Here is a 17,551-nt window from a genome sequence, read left to right as displayed (position 1 = left end):
CAATGATTTCAATGCCCGTATTGTTTTGGTTTCAGTATGCAGATTTCTGCTTTACTGGTAGTTGGCATCAGTCAATGGCTGACCCAAGGACTGCAATCCTCATAGTTTCAGAGATACCTATTTGGTTGCTGGTGAAGTCCTGAAGATGTGGAAAAGGACTGATAGTTGTTTTTTCTGCTCAAGCCGCTAAGTCTGCAGGCAATGTGTATGAAATATTACAGTTGTGCTGTCAAACCTGAGAAATGTTTTCGGACAAACCTAAAAGAAACATGTTGGTACGTATGTGCTAAAGCACAAAAAGCATCACTGCTTTGTTGGAGCCTTTACGTTTAAACATAAAACAGCACAAGAGAAACAGTGTATTTGAGAAACACCTCAAAAATTAATGTCTAGTACTTTTTTATTTACAAGTTAACTGGAATATTCCAAAAGCTATTTATATTGTTTCATATATTTAAAATGCATTCAGTGAATATTAGATACTTGTTTAGTAAAAAACTGTAGAGAACTTCCGTTCAGGAAGGGAGGGAATACAGAGAGGGAATGAATAGCACCTGCTTCTCATGGTTTTACGTGCAACAATTGTATGTAGTGCTTGTCTGAAAATGCTGAAAAGCTAGGACTTTTAAACCTTTGCTTCCCACTGACAGTAAAAGGTGATCGTAAAAGTGCAGTTTCATGCTTGGAACAAGCTGATGATCTGTGGCTGCACTGCCTCCCAAAGGGAACTCTTTCACCTGTGGAGCTCACGCCCCCTTACTTGTGTTGGTGCAGTCATGCAACCATGCAGTGAGTCAGTTCACCTGAATGTCCAGCCAAAAATCAGCCTTACAAGACTGATTTCAGTCAAGTTTTCAGTGCGATCAGTGAATTTATCAGATTTACCTACACATTCAGTAATTCTGAGAGAAGAAATGGAGTGGGGAAATGTGATCAGGGGTGATGAGGAGGGTTAGTCTACTGTTCATGGGGGCACTGTCTTCTTCAATCATCTTGATGAGCTTTGAAACAGCACAGTAATGGTTAGACTGTGATCACTTTAAGCTAGAATAAGACAGAACTGCCACTGAAAGAAGCAATCCTTCTTTCTGCTCCTACCTATATATTTCTTGCTTCCTTGGTCAGCATAAGCATTTGCATTTCCATGTTGTGAATTATGTGCTGAATGATATTCAGAATTTAATTAGGTTGAAATTAACCTGACAAGAAACAGAGGATTTTTAATCCAGATATATTCCATATCCTGATTCATCAGGCAACCTCACAAATGTTTGTGCTAGCTCCAGGGAGGGGATAACACAAGGACAGGAACAAGAAAACAGGCAAGAGGGCAGGCTTGCATTTTTCGGCAGCAGTACCAGTTTATGCCAACTTAAAGTATTGTTTAAACTACTGCTTTTAATATAAATTTTCTTCAGCATTTCCATTGTGCAAGAGACCATTCAGCCCTTTCTCTGTATGTGACCCCATATATAGGATGGATGGGTGAATCGGTAGGACCAGTGTATATGATCCTTTAATTGTGGTGGCTCACTTGTTGGCACCTTCTGTAGCTGCAGTATAGTACTTCGCATTTGCTCCCATTCTGTTTTCATGTACCAGATACAGATAATCAGTGCGTGATGGATCAGGGTCCAGATGGATCTGGCAGATGGGAACCTGGAACAAGAAAGAAGCTGCGATTCTGTTCTGCAACTGCAGGCACCTTGGTAGAGAAGTTTCCAAGTCTCTTACTGAATGCATAAGATTTAACAGGTCTGCTGGTGGTGCTTGGTCATGTAATACTGAAGTACAAAGAAGGCATTTCTCTCTGTCCCTTTGTGGAGTCCTAGGCCTGCCACCCTTGTCAAAATAAGTGAAGCAACAGTCAAAATATCCACTGTATCCATTATGCAAAGGATTGCAATCTGTCATCCAAACTACAAGAGATACACTCACTAAAAATGTGCTTTAATATTTTTAAGAGGGCGTGTGGGGTTTTTTAGATAAATTCAGGAGACGAAATTAAGAGTTCATAGTTTGTTCGTAGAGTGAGTATTCTAAAAGGTTAAAACCGGCTGCAGTATATCCACTGCTGCACTGAAAGAACAAAGAGCAAATGTTTATTAGCACAGGGAATATTAATCAATAGGTAATTCCTAGGTTGCTTCCAAACATTTGTACAAAAGTGTATGACGCCCTGGAGTGACCATATGAGTAACGAAATAAAGATCCATCACTTTGAGGGGGCTCTTGCAAGATGACAAATTTATTCCTTAAAGCTAAAAAAGTACAGGCTCTTGCTGTATTGAAATACATTCTCAATACTACAGTGAAGCGAGGATACATACACCTAGTAAAGCATGATATTTGTCAATTTGTGAGAGCTGCGGGAAAAATGTCAGATAGCAGTGAAGAAAAAAATAACACCTCTTGTGGTTGATGGAATAAAGTTTTGATTTGTGGCTGGAAACTCTGGAGGATATAAACCCTTCTTGGCTGTAGCTTGCATTTATGTACTGGAAGCTTAAATCACTGCATTTGCTGGAATGTGATCCCTTTTTACTAGGACTTTTTCTCTGGGAATACATTTTCTTCTAGCCTAACAGTAGGAGTTTTCAACAACTTCTTTCTTCAGCTGTTTGCTCCTGCTAATAGATGAATAATTCAGTTCCTCACCTCCAAGGCACCTCAGAATACCATTCCCTAATATTGTGAATGAAGAAGGAATATGACTATGCATCTTAAAGACAGAAGGAAATATATTTTTTTAAAAATGCTTATATAGGGTTTTTTAAAAGAGTTTATTTAATAGTTTTTCAAACTTGAGGACCTGATCATGGATTATTAGCCACAACTGTCTGTGAAGGTGATTTTCTGAGATACCTTGTTTGAGAAAAGATAGAGAATCATAGAATCATAGAATAGGTTTGGGTTGGAAGGGACCTCAAAGATCATCTAGTTCCAACCCCCCTGCCATGGGCAGGGACACCCTCCACTAGACCAGGTTGCCCAAAGCCCCATCCAACCTGGCCTTAAACACTTCCAGAGATGGGACATCCACAACCTCTCTGGGCAACCTGTGCCAGTGCCTCACCAGCCTCACAGTAAAGAATTTCTTTCTAATATCTAATCTAAATCTAGCCTCTTTCAGTTTAAGAATAGCACACCTTCACCCTGAACAAGCAACCTACTATACAGTCACTGTTGTATGTGAGGCTATGCAAATGCAAAGGTAAATCTAAGCCAGTGTAGTGACTCCTTCATAAGGGCAAATATTTCTGTCTCTGAATACCAAGAATACAGAGTTCTGGCAATTTCCTGAGAGCCCTGCAATGCAAAAGAAGATGTATGGAGGATGTATGGCAAAGGTGGGAATAAGATCCACTGATTTATTGCTTCTCCTAGCCAACTCAGCAGATAAAATTGCTATTATTGGAATTATTATTGGATTTTAAGGAGAAACTATTGAAGGAGGGAACCACAATATGATTGCCCTATTTCCTGGGAGGTGCTGTCCCTACTGTTATGGCTTTCCTAGATTACTCTGTGGGTGTGATTCTGGTTAATTAGTTATCTCCCCAAACACCTGTAATAGGAAGGACTACCATAGTGTATGGTTATCCTGAATTCTTAATTTCCAGTTTCAGTTTACAAAATGGGAATGTTCTGACTTCTGACAAATTTACTGAAAATGATGACTCTCCTGCCTTTAAATCCTAGCTTAAAACTCCTGCCAGTCTTTGTAACTGATGTGACATGACCAGCGTAATGCATGCTGAGTTGTCTTACAGATTAGGCATTAAATAGCATAGATGCTGGGAGCATGAAGCATTAGTTTTAACCTAATTTTTACATGCTGAATGACTCTCTTCCCCTTGATCTGAGATGAATTCAGTGTATCGCTTTACAACTTGTGTATTTTCAAAGGTTTATGCAGATCTCTTTCAATAAGCTGATAATAACAAAAGAAGGGTTGAAAATGAAAAGGAACTGAGAAGAGCTGAATGAAATTCAGCTGGAGAAAAATATCCCTTTAATCTGTGGGTAGGGTAAGTCAAATGAATAACAAGGATGGTTTCCAAGTATTTTAATATCCGTGTTGAAAAGCTTAGACAGAGAGGTCATAAAAGTCATGTGAATTAAGGTGAGGAGCAATGAGACTGGAGCAATAACCACTTTTAACTGCCATAAAGTGATCTTTGAATCTGCCTGCTTGTTTCCTCCAGCAACTGCAGTGGGTTATTTCCTGTCACAAATGCAATAACTGGTATTTCAGCATATATGTTATAAACTGTGGGCTTCGTGGCAGGAATGAAAGATATTGAATATAATAACTAGAAAGATAAAATTGAATGGGAGTTATGGATATTCTTGCCTAGAAGAAAGACATTAAAGAAGCACTGTAGTGATTCATTCTAGTATCCCAATTAACTCACTAAGTATTTACTAGATGTATATTCACTCAATATCTTCACAAGACATTTTGAAATACCTATGACAGTTTTTATTAGACTTCCAAGATGTTTCTAGTTTCAAGTCAAGTGTCAGAACAGACGTGCAATCTGGATCATTAGAAACTGGACTGACTGATTCACAGCATGTACAATGGATGGTTTCTCTTGATGTTCAAATCTGCTGCTGTCTGGGTTCAGATCCAGGCAGAGTGGAGTGTTTAGTTTTGGTATCTGAAAGTGTGTGTTGTGTGCTGTTTCTTGCTAAAAGCTTTATAGTTTTAGATCTTCTCATCCAGGAGTAGGGACAGTGGCTATCTGGTGGGACTGTTGTTGGGCTCATAAAAATCTCATTTATCATAGTTTGTGACACATGCAGCAGATAATTCTACTGGGCCAAGTTCCGCCGAATCCATAGATCCATTGCTGATTTTTGTGACTGCTTCTATTCTCAGTTCCTGATAAATGTAATTTGAGGTACGTTGTGCTTCCCAGTACTGCAACCCTTGCTTAAACAAGGAGTCTGTAAAGAAGATACTTTCCGCTGGGCCTTTATAATAGATACATAATGATACAAGTCAACACTAATGATAATTTTTATGGTGTTTTTTATGTGCTTGGACCAAATGTGCTTCCTTGGCTAGCACTAGGACTAGATATATTTTGCAATAAAAGCTTACTTACATTAATTTAATAGCAGATTATGGCAGTGGAGCTTGAATTGGTCTGCTTGTGTATGCATGGGGTGGAGGTCACACCTCTGGATAGCTGCAGATGTCATCCTTAAAATGCTCAATTGACAAACAACTTCTATTCATTAGTTTGTTCTTCCTTAACCTTTCTTGGATTAAACTCTTGTCAGCACATTGCTTTTCCTCTGCTCACCATTTTAGAACAGAAATAATACATGGGATATTATCGCACACAAATGGCACAAACACAGATGTAAGAAGGAAACAATATGGTACAGTTTTTCAAAATGAAGTGTGCTGGCGGTAAGCTCTGTCACATGGATGAGGTCAACCCAAATCTGGATAATTACAAACCAGAAGACTCAGCACGGGCAACTGGAATTTCTACCTTTTTTGGTGCTGCAGTATATTGCGTGGCACCTGCAAGATAGCTTCCGTAATCTTAAGGCATAACAGTCCATGGAGAAATATGTAAAGGATGGTAGACAGTTGCATATCATTCTAAAATAGTAATTTGAGGCATTCATGTCACAAAATGTGAGACCCCACCAGAATTTTCCCCAAGTTTATGGAGATTTAAATTTCACTTTTTTCATTGTAGTGCTGGATCAAAGGTAGAAGATTAAAATCCAAATTGACTTGAAATTCACAGTGTACCATATAAGAATGAGTTCGCGTCCTTGGAAATAGGTGTGAGATCTCTATGGAAGCTGACTGTGCTCTGTTTTAAAAAGCCGAGAGATAACAGCAATGTCTTATAAGCAGGCTTTGTGTGTTTGTGCACATTTGGTAAATGTGGTCACTGTGTGAAATATAATATTAAAACATTCTGGTGTATTTGCAAACCTAAATGTTGTTGCAATAAGTGCAAACATTCATTTATTTAAAAAAATCACAGAACACAGAAATCTGTAATCACTATTTCTATGCATAAATTCTGAGGTTATTTTTAATACATCATTTACTAGAAAGCATTTAGTTTACTCATACAATTCTAATAAATGTGTTATCATGAAGCTATGATGGCATTTTGTTTTTCTTGCTCATAAAAAGCTCAGAGCAGATTTTCTTTCTAGTAAAGGTATTGGCTTTTATAAGAACAAGATTGGTTTCTGCAGTGGGAGGCTGAAGAGGCTGTAGCTTACTTTCAGTATTTGTTTACCGGTCTCAATTACCAATCATTTGCATCAAACATGAAGTTCTTATACATTCTTATAAAAATAAGATAACATTTTCACTTTAAATTCAGAAGGTGCTTTAAACTCGGTAGCCTTTAAATATCATATAATGCCTGCTAGAAGCAGGAAAAAGAGATAATTATGAGAGGAGACTGACTGCTTAAAGGGGCATCTCCTATTGATTCAGCAGGCAGCTGGCAGGCAATCAGCTGCTGGGCTAAATCCACAGGGTCTTCCCAATGCTGGAATTGGCTATTTTCAGTGACAGATTTGGCACTGCCCTATCTATGATAGATTTTGAATACTGCATATTGCTTGATTATTCATGTACTGGTATGTTGTGTGTCTTTGGTATTTTCCTGTATGCTGTATAGTGGCATTTGTTTAACTTGTAAAAAATCTGTGCAGGAAAAAAGAAGAAAAAGAATGCATCAAGCAGCTAACTCAAAGTTAGACAGCTAATTGTTATTAATGGGGGCGCTTACATTTTTGGCTCCCTCTCCAGCAAACTGCAAGGACAAGAAATGAAATGTGAATATAGAGTAACAAAAATAACTGGTAGGATTAGAAGAGACATGAGAGAGGGACAGAAAAGGAGAAGCATTCATGGTCCACAGCACCTGAAAGATGCCAGGCTTCACCTGTGGTGGCTGAAGAAATTAGGTCTGCCTGAATTATAGTTGGAGTTACATGACAGAAATATATGTAGACAGTTTGCTGACTATGTGTACATAAGTTTCTATTAGACAAATATTTACAGCTAAATTAAATAACATTTATTTTTAAGGCAGCTGTTTGTTCCCTGAATGTCCCAGGTGCCATGGGCAACCCTGAGAGAAAGAACTTCAGGCATCTGAATTTGGCCAGAACTGGTAGGTAATCATGGTTGATATACAGGATGTTAAAATATATGTCTCATTCTAGGGTGGAATTTGTCTTAATTAATTTTAACAGTTAAAAAAACTAGGCACCTAGTCTAAACTGTCATCTGGACTCTTGTTATGCAAAAAGACTAACATCTACTGAGTAACTCACGCAATATTGATGGTACCAGGTCTGAGATAGATGTCACCTGTCATCCTTTACATCCTTTATTTTTCTCTACCAACTACAGAGGGAACCAAGTCAATTTAGTTTAGGCAAATGGCTTTCATATAGTTGAAGTCAGATGAGTTAAATCTCACCTTCGGTGCAGAAGGACTGTGAAACTATCCTCCCAGACAGGTGAAAGTTGAGGCCTGCCACCCCAGGGGATGAACACAGAAAAAACAGAAGGTGAGTGGCAGCATCAGTGAGCCTGTAGCTCTGACACCTCCTTGTTCCTTTGTACCCTGCATTACTGTCCCCCAGGAGGAGGTACAAGGGCTGCCTGGTTTTTTGCCAGACATGAAAGAATGGGAGGATTTACTGGGATATCTCAGAAATCTCAAGTAACGCTTTTGGCTGTAGGATTATTGCCAGTTGTCAATGTGCTGAAAAATAGCGATTGGGCTGTTAAAGGTTTGGATCTTTATCGTGGTGGTGTATGTAATTGCAGGGAACACCTAAGGTGAAGCACAGAGAGATTTGTAATTGATGTCTGAGAGCCTTGATGAGCAATACTCTTTTGTGTAACAAAGAAATTTGCAGAGTTTAAAGATTATCATTTATTTATTGTTCCTTTTTTAAAAGAGATATACTAGACAAATAGACTGACTCTGCCTGTGTTAAAATAATTTCCCACACTGAATGGCAAGTAAAATGATACATATCCAATAGTTTTCCCTTTCATTGCAGCCTTGACTTCTGTACTCCAGTGAATTTGAGCATAAAGTGTGGTTTAAATAGATACACATTGTCAAGATTTAGTGAAGCCTAGGAGAGCCTTCCTTGGAAACATTCCCATATAAGTCTCATCTCCAGGGTTCCAGTACTGCTTTTTGCTTGGAATTTATTGCATGTCTTAAATTTCATACAGTATATTGGTAGTACTGCAACTTTATCCTTTTCAGCTATGGTATCAAACTATTCTTGAAAAGCTCTGTACTTAGGAAATGCATTGTAATGCAGAAGAATAGAGAAAGATCATCACTGTGTGGCAGTATGGATGTCTAATGAAAAGTGGAAGAAGAAACACTCTTCCACAATGCAATGGGATCAATATTTTGATGAATTTTATGACAAGTGAGGCTTTCCATAAATGAAGCTAATCTTAACCCTCTTTACCTTTTAGTCTCCAGTATCTTGCAGCAGATATATGGTGCTTTTTACCCTTATACATGTTCTCTTGTGGAAATACAGCCCAAATACAATGCAGATGATTTCTGCTGCCTCTGTATGGCATCTGCTGCTCTGCTTCTTCACACAGCAGATACCAATCCGGTTTTGCTGTGTTAGGCTTTATCCACATGTACAGCTGGAGAGGTGGAGATAAAGGTGCCAACTTGTATGGAGTGGGAAACACTGTAATTGCCAGGGAAGGTTGTAAGCATTACGAGATACCTTTACATCTTTGCTAATATTCACATACATTAAAAATTAATTATGTCACAAAGCTCCTGAATATTAATTAACATTGTCTCCATAGGAGTACTCCAAAGGCAGGTGATTTTTTAGATAAAAGAAACTTGATTGTGGGCTCTGACACCATCAGATGAACAGAGAAGTGATTCTCTTGATTTTGGTGTCCGTTTGGTCTTCTCTGCTTGTTATTTTTAGAAATAATCCCAGCACTATCTGTTTACTTTACTTACTCAGGATGAAGATATCTTTATACTTCTCACAGAGTGTCATTCAATCTAAAATGATTAGTCTCTGCTTGTTTGCCAATATTTTTCTAACTTTTGTTCTTCCAACTGTTTGTTTAGTTATAGATAGCTGTTCACTCTCCCAATAGGCCATCTGACCCAGCAGTCTTCTAATTATTCAACACTGTTTTCTTTCATCTTTCTTAAGTATTGGTGCTTCAGTGATTTTATTCCTGGTTAGAAATAAAAATGCCATTTTATACTAGTCCAAGTAATCTCTGCTGCTCTTGGGGCTTAGAATCTTGCTATTTAATTTGGACTTTTCCACTACTCCAAGTTAGACTCTGTCCTTTGTTTTTAGTATGAAGATGATACATACTGTACTGAGTATAGTCTTGGATAAAACTTTTAAAAAATAATTTGTCTTCCAAGATTCCCCCTGTACATACAAACAGTTAGTTTTCAGCAAAATGGAAATCAATGAATCCAAAAAGGAATTTTCAAGAAATCATCTCTTTGTGTGTCCTTCAGTAGACACCTAAATGGGGGAGAGTTTTTGTTGTGCATATTCAGGCTTTAGCACTGATGGCTTGTTTAAGATTCTCACAGAGGCGAAAGAAAAGCAAGAGGGTGACTCCAGCAGTTTTAAATAACACTGTTTCTGATGGGCTGGGTGCCAGTGGAACTCCAGCCAGGCACACCAGCAAAAGGGGGGTCTTCCCCTGGTGCCATGCAGAGGAGTGTGAAATGAACGGGGACCTTCCTTCCTCTGTTAAAACTCCGATACAGACTTTAATGTTTTGTTTTGAAAAGTGTAGCCCTGACACCTGTGGAAACATGATGTTCCTACTCTCAGCTGAAGAAGAGAGAGTTGTAGACGAGCTTCCCAACGTTCGTTAGCCGGTCTGCGTCAAAACTGCTCTCTGAAGAGTAGCCTGGTCTTCAGACATGTTTGCTGCAAGGTCTCTCCTGAGACATCTCCTGAAGGTTGCACTTATTATCCACAGTGTTGGTAGGTGTGTGTTTGACAGGTAGTGGACTGCATCCACTGACTCCCTAAACAGCCTTTAGCGTGACAGCAGTTTCAGGTTACTTCTACCTCAGCTTCTCAGAAAAGAGAACTCATTTCTTGGAAAAGAAACCTCATTAAAATAATCACAACAGTTTTAATAAAAGATCTTTAAAATGTATAAGAAAGGGTTAGGGTTTTTTTGGTCTAAAATCATTGGGTTTAAAACGTATTCCTGCAAATGACTAATATATAGAAGAATTGTTCATGGGCTGAAGCAGCCCAAAAAATCCTGTGGCAGCTGGTGTGGGCCCGTAGCTCTCCAGTGCTCTCTTTAGTGCTACCAAACTTTCCAGGAACAGCCTCTGACACCCCTTTGGTCACTCTGGGCAATGGTGTAGGGCTTTCTTCATAACCAATGAGGTAACAAAGGCTTTCTGGGAAGAGGTCAGAATTGGGAGTTGAGGGCATAACACCTTCATAGAGCCTCTGCCCTAAACGTTCACGGCAGCAAAACCTGACCTCTTAGCTCTGTGCAGTGCAACACACATGGGCTTGGCCCATGATCTGAGCTTGTAGGCGGTGTGTTAATGGTAATAGCAGATAACCCACAGAAATACACTGCAGCAACCCCAGGAGGAGACCTTCTTGTGTTGCACCAGTGAAGTAGTGTCGGGGGCTTTTAGGGAACTGTCCGAACGAGCTGAACTTGTGTGTGCTTACAGCAGGCAGAGGAGAGGTGCCGAGCACATGCTGCCTGCTATCAGCAGCCCTGTGGTTGCCAAGAATTGCAGCTACACCATTACGTAAACCATCACACAGTACACATTGTGCAGACAGACATCTTGTTTGTGTGTGAATGGATCTGCGTAGGTATGTGGGAAATTTCACACATTTTAACAGGTTCATGATTTAAATTTAGTACCAAAAGTTAGGCACTTTTATAGCCTGGAGTCGTCACCAGCAGACAGTACTCACTTCTTTTTTGAAATGGAGGAAAAGAAATGGAGATGCATGCAGCATGATATAGCAAATTTATCCTGTTAGATAAGGTTCAAGTGTATTTTGCCTTTTTGGCAGATTCTCTGCTAACAAGGCCAAAGAGCAGCTCTGGTTCTCCTACCACACTAGTAGGCATTTCACTTGTTTAACCCTTAGAAAACTGGCTAGCTCCCAGGAAGATAACAATACATCATTCCAAACCATACTAAGTTCTGTGAATGTGATAATTTAATTCAAACAGAGGAAAGCAATTAGTCTGTATAAAGAACTTAAAATATAACAAGTTGCCTTTTTTTTTTAAAGTAGCTATTTGTAGCTCATTAAGCACAGAAGAACCCTTTACACTCAGCTTTTTGACTGCACTCCTTCAATTCAGCCCAATCAACCCACATTTTCTCAATCTAGAAACAAAGTGAAATGAAACAAGGGAAATGAAACAGTAAGTAGATCAGTCATTTCTGCTCAGCTTTTCAGGCTGCTATACTGATTTTTTCAGTTATGACATGCTGAAAACAATAAGCCACCTGAAAACTCGGGCTGCGATTTTAACAGATGCATTATTTTCAAGAAAATTGAAAATTCCATTATAAAATGAAACTTGCTCAGGCTCTTTTGTGTATATATACACATATATGTCTTCAGACCTAACTTGATATTCTGCTCAGTATTGATTAAAAAAAAAAAAAAGGCAGGGGGGTCATTATTTGGTTAAAAAAAGAGACAGCTCTCAGCAATTGAGCCATCCTGGTATACAGAGGAATAGCCTGGTACATAGTAGTCAGCGCAAAAGACTAAAACACCTGCTCACAGTCGTAGCTCAATATTTATTTCAGAAGCAGTTTATTTGAGATAAAGTATATGCTGCTACAGGCTTGGGGGGTAGATTAAAATATTTCATTGTTATGGCTATTCTGCTGCATGTCTTTTTCAGTAACGCCGAGCAGTGCTAAGGTGGCTGGACTCTCAGAGCAGGCAGGATGGATAAAATATATTACCCCGTGTCTTTATGGCAATGGATGGATTTTCTTTGTCACAGGCAAAGTGCATTTTCTGCATGGCTGGGGACAGTGGCAGATTTTTTTTTTTTAATTAACATTTGAATCTATTATTTATGAGTGCATTCCCTGATGTCTAAATCCAAGGGCAAGCCCTGCCGTGCTTGTCTCGGTCTCTCAGGAGAGGGCTCAAAAGGATCTGCAAGCAAAGAGAGCCGAGAGTTTCTGCTTGACCGCTCCTGCCTGTCAGGCAAGGACAAGCATTCAGGAGCTAAAGGTTCACCTATTCTAAATGTTCTTGCCCCAAACATCATTTGCTAAGGAGAACCATGTGTTAGCTCACCACTCGGGTGAATCTGAGTATCCCAAATTTGCAGACCTTGTTGTTAAGGCAGTCCCTTTTGATACCACATGCAGCCTAAGGCTGTGAAATTCTGCCATTTCTGCTCACCCAGCGCACCGTGCTCATGGTGATAGGCACATTCAGCCAAGGACTGTGAAAACCACTCCGGAGTAGTTCACCTTCATCCAAGACAGACCCGCCAACAGCATCAATATTCCTGACTTCATGGTGCTGATAAGGCTTGAAAGCGTCTCGATGCAATCAGCCAGAAGGCAGCTCTCTCCGCACCCAGCTTTCCTCCTACACAGCTGAAGGAGGAAGCAATTACAGCTCTTTGGACCTTAATTTTTTATTCTGAATGAGTATGAGAATCGGGCATATATTAAGCATGCCAAATGATCTACATTTTCAGTGGACAGAAGATTTTTAAATTTACAACTCAGAAAAGGTATTTTGTGTGGTGAGCATTTTAATTTTTTTTTTTTTTTTTTAAGAAGTATAGCTAATGTCATGGGGTTTATATTTAAAAACTCTGTAATTTACTTGGATTTCTGTTCTCTTGTCCTGTTTTCTACAGCAGAGGGGTAGTTGTATCTCTGCACATTCGAGATCTTATTCTGGTGTTTTACTGTCACTCAAGAACTGTATGAAAATCATAACATCTGGCTTTTAATCACCTAAGTCAATGGCTCTACCCATGCTAATGAGTATCTTATTCTTTGAGTGGTACCATTAAATTGAATGTAAACATAAAAAGGGAAGAGATTGTTTAACATGATGAAACTAGAATAGTTAAATAGTAACCTGGTTTTGGTAGGAAATATAATGCTTTCTTCTTAACCTGAAGAATCAGATGCAGTCTTTTCAAAGGACAGTTCTTGTGTGCAGCCCTTGAGTAGGCAGCGCAACCTGCATGCTGCAGTTGGTTATAGACAAGAGGACTGGCCCTGGATGTTTCAAAGTAAATGCCTGGTGGCATTCAAGGTCATTTGGACTCTTTCTATTCAAATTTCAGAAATTTCAAAAAAGGATTGCAGGTTTTCATAGGCATTACATGTTACATGAGTGACCCAATACATTGGTCTTTTTGAAGCAACTTCTGAAAAAGACACGGGGATCTTCACTCATCAGCTGTGCTCTTTCTTCAAGGTTTGCGAACAAACTCAATACCTTTTTCAAACTATAATTTTTTTTTAAAATCTATTTATTAATGATGATTCAAGGTAATTTTGAATCTTTATAAGTTCTCATTTTTGTTGTCGGGAAGGGTGAATTGCAGAGGCATAGGCCTGTTTCCTTCACACAAATTAATCTCAGGGATTTGTTTATAAAAAAATAAAAACTATCAAAAAGAAGGACAGATGTTCACAAAACCTTGTCTGAGCACTTTTTCCAAGTTATAGAAGCAGTTATAATTATTCTATCAATAATTAATGGAAGTGTAACTCCTGGATTTCACATAATCATTATATATGTGATTTTGACTGCTGGGTTAATAACCAGTGTTTTGCTGTTGATGTACTTTTTATTGTGTTGAATGATAAACTATACCTATGATCATAAAATAAATTCACTTTTCTCAAAACCAGTTATCGATTCTGTTGTCCTGTAGGCAATAAAGACTGCTGAAAAGAAGTACAAAGGGAAGAGAAATAAGCAATTATGGAGATAAAAAAGAGCTGTTCAGAGAAGTAACGTTTGTAAGTCACAAAGACTGTTGTTCCATATCCAAATAGCTGATTTCCAGTTGTTCTTTCCTTAGGGTAAACTACTCTATTTAGAATCACTCTTGCTGATAAATTGTCTTACAAATTCTTAATTCGGGAAATAGGGTTTGTTCTTTTCTAGTGACTGTCTTTCTGATCAGCTTTAGTGACCCTGAAATTAAAGGGCTCAGAGACTGTTTACACTTGTATTCAGCTATGGGGCACTAAATTACCCTGCACGGGGCTTCAAAACTCCACTCAGAGTTTTCAGTTGCACACAATACATAGTATTCAGGCTGAGTCCATCCAGATGCCAGAATGTAGCTTTATTCATGGACTGCTTTTGATATCAAGTACTTCTAAATGTCCAAGCTTCTTAGATAAATATAAGAATGCCTGCAATTATTCCTCTCCAAGAAGGTCAACTAGATCTAAAATGTGAGGTCCTTTTGGTAACGAAAAGAGGGGTTTGGGGTGGTGTTTTTTTTTTCCTTTCTTGCTCCAAGAGTTCAATTACTTTTCAGTACCAGGGCACATATGATGGTATGAAGATAAATCTGAAATGTTTCCTGTGATGAACTGTTGGACTACGAGCAGGAATCAAAGCATCACATCTGAATCTGGTTTCTCCCAGCCCATACTTGGAAAGGTTTGTACTGTAGCAATCCAGAGGTAAATTTGCCTCATGCTGATTAGGCATCTTTCATGCCTTCTGTCCTTCATTTCAGTCTCTTATGTCCTTGTAGTAGTTCAAACTTGTCACCTAAATCCAGAATAACTCACAACAATTGGTGCTAATATTTAATTGACACTACTATCAAGCCCGATGGTCAAGAATCTGTGCATAGCAAAAGCCAGTTATTGCTGTCTTCAAACTATTTAATGATTATGGTCATAAGCAATTGGAAATGACTAGTGGATAGATATTTCGAGAGTTTCCGTCCCCTAGATTTTTATTAAACCAGAATAGAAACCTGCATTATTCAAGCCTGAACCAATCAAATCTGAACAAGCTTTCAAAGAAAGCTTGTTTAAAATAAATACTTTTTATTAACAAAATGTTAAACAAATAGAATGCAATTCTGTCATCTTTGCACACTGATTACCTTTTACAGTCCTGAAAACAATGGCATACAGTGCTCCCTAGTCTCATTTGCTAAGTTCAAGTATTTATTTAGAGAGGATGTAGGTTTTTTAAAATATCTCATCCTTGGTGTCAGTAATGTTTTACAGATAGGTAAAATTGTCACATCCTTGAACTAAAGCTTTAATAAATAAATGAAATATGAAGAATACTTCAAAAGCCTTTGATGATTTTATTAACAAATATGTTTTATTTAACATGTTATAGCATAAGGTTAAACTCAAAATTAATAAAGTAAAATATATGCTTTTGCAGATATAAGAAGATCAAAAAAATACTATTTTAAAAGTACCAAAAAACCCTCCCTCAACAAGTTGTTATAGTCTCTGTGCTGTCATTATTATTCTTTCAAACATGGTGCTTATTCACTGTATTTCAGCTATAAAGCTTCTGTTTTCACCTCCGGCTCACTTAAGAATCTATTAATTCCTTTAAAACATGCAAAAAATATGACTTCCAAGAAGAACAGCCACACAGCCAGAGAGCTACAGAACTCACTGCAAGAATACCGATAAATAAAACATCAGTTAACATCGGTTAATTACAGTTTAAGGCTAGATCCTCAGCTGGTGGGAATGGGCAGACACTGACAACAACAGAATTTAGATATAGCAGTCGACCGCCTGCTTCCACGTTCCAAGCCATGGCAAGTTGCTTTGTCAGCTATGGTCTCTCCATAAAGCGGAGTATTGTATATCTCAATAATATTTCATTATCATTCTTACACAGCTCTAGGAAAGCTACGTTTTTCAAAGGCAATCTGTGGATTTTGAGTCTGCCCAATATATACATTTGAAAATAGGTTTCTCTGAACAATTAAAGGAAACCTTGGGTCAAATTCTTGCATTACATGAAAAAAAAAAATCACAAAAGTGCATATACATATGTATGTATACATGCAGAAGGAAGCCACATTGCCATTTGCAGTTCAGCCAGCTGCAACTCTATGCCATTTACTGCTATAGGCACAGGCCTGTGTTGGGTCACAGAGTTCATATATATGAATGTAAACTCTGTCCCTCAGTTTTAGAGACCCCACTAAGGGAATTCTTCCTGTTAGGGACAGGAGTAAGGCCAGGGACCATCTGGAAGTGGAGTTTTATTTCAGCCACCTGGACCTGCCCCACTGAAGTTGCAGAATCAAAGCTTTATTGCAAAAAGAACAGACTATTTTACACCGAACTGGTAACTAAGTTAGTATATCAGCCCTATGGACTTCTGTAGAGCAGATATTGAATTATTTCTTCCATTTCCCACCAAATAAATCTGGTAGAAGCAATACCATATTTCCCATTAGCTTTTATAATTTTGAGGTGGCCAAGCTTAGAATGGCAACACTGAAAGGCATCAGCACTGGGAGTAAGACGCTCACTTCCAGTTCCTAGAAATAGCTCTCAGTGACATTTCTTCAGCAGATGAAGAGTTATATTTTTAACTGCAAGCATGGTCTCTGTGCAGGTTGGTTTGATCAGCGACTCGGGAAGTAAAAATCCAAAATGGCCTGTGTCACGCAGCTCAAATGCAAATGCATAGGGGATGCCATTTTTGTAGGCCCAGTCCATAGAGCTACCAGAACTCACATCTGAAAGAGGGAATTCAGAGAAAAAAAAAAAAAAAAAAAGTTAAATGCAGGTCATGTTGAAAGCACCAGAAGGTTCTTGTAGCATTTTGTCTCCAGGACTCAGTGAATATACTTGCAGCTCCAGCTGTTGCTTGCCCTGATCCTGAACACCCTTCAGAGAAGAGCATGGGCACCCAGCCACTGGTGAAAGGTGCTCAGCACAATACGGGATTAGACCCTTGATTTTCACAGGAAAAAAATTAATAACTGATTTTTTTGTGCAAAGCAAAACTTGAATAAAAGAGAACATTTAGAATAAAGCCTCAAACTGTTCTTGTCCTCAGGCAAGAGCAGTCTAAAGCTTTGCTTCCACAAAGATCTCCCAGCTGGACTGGAGCTCTGCATGCTCCTAGGTTTAACTTGGGTTTTTTAGGCAACTCCTTTGCAGGGAGAAGGGAGAAAGTTGATAAAGTAATCTACATTCTCCTTTTCAAAGTGCTTTTAAAATTCTTTTCATTTCTGTCTTGTTTGCTCACCATTTCTTACAGCATGAGAGCATTTGCATAGGTGGTGTCTAATATTAACAAACCTTCCTGAGGAAGTGTGCTTCTTATGCTTTCATTATCTCCATATGTTGATTACCCAAGACACTTATATTTATATAAAGATCCATCTCTCATGTGGCCTGCTGTCTTCTGTGCAATTCTGGCATTAATTCACGCTGCTCTTCCTTTGACATAGTGACTGACTGCACTGTAATGA

The 17,551-nt window shown here is 38.7% G+C and overlaps 1 protein-coding gene across 1 annotated transcript in view; it reads right to left on the bottom strand.

The window, feature by feature from the left end:
• Nucleotides 1-16,012: 16,012 nt before the first annotated feature.
• The window catches only part of CPA6 (carboxypeptidase A6), an 87,325-nt gene continuing 85,786 nt past the window's right edge, over nucleotides 16,013-17,551 (bottom strand). The window contains exon 11 of the mRNA XM_075742998.1: nucleotides 16,013-16,810. Coding sequence (XP_075599113.1) covers nucleotides 16,623-16,810 — 188 coding nt within the window. The 3' untranslated portion in view covers nucleotides 16,013-16,622. The remainder of the gene's footprint in view (nucleotides 16,811-17,551) is intronic.

This window comes from Balearica regulorum, chromosome 2, assembly GCF_011004875.1.
Source record: "Balearica regulorum gibbericeps isolate bBalReg1 chromosome 2, bBalReg1.pri, whole genome shotgun sequence".
NCBI classification, from domain to species: domain Eukaryota; kingdom Metazoa; phylum Chordata; class Aves; order Gruiformes; family Gruidae; genus Balearica; species Balearica regulorum.
This window is presented reverse-complemented; position numbering and strand designations above follow the sequence as displayed.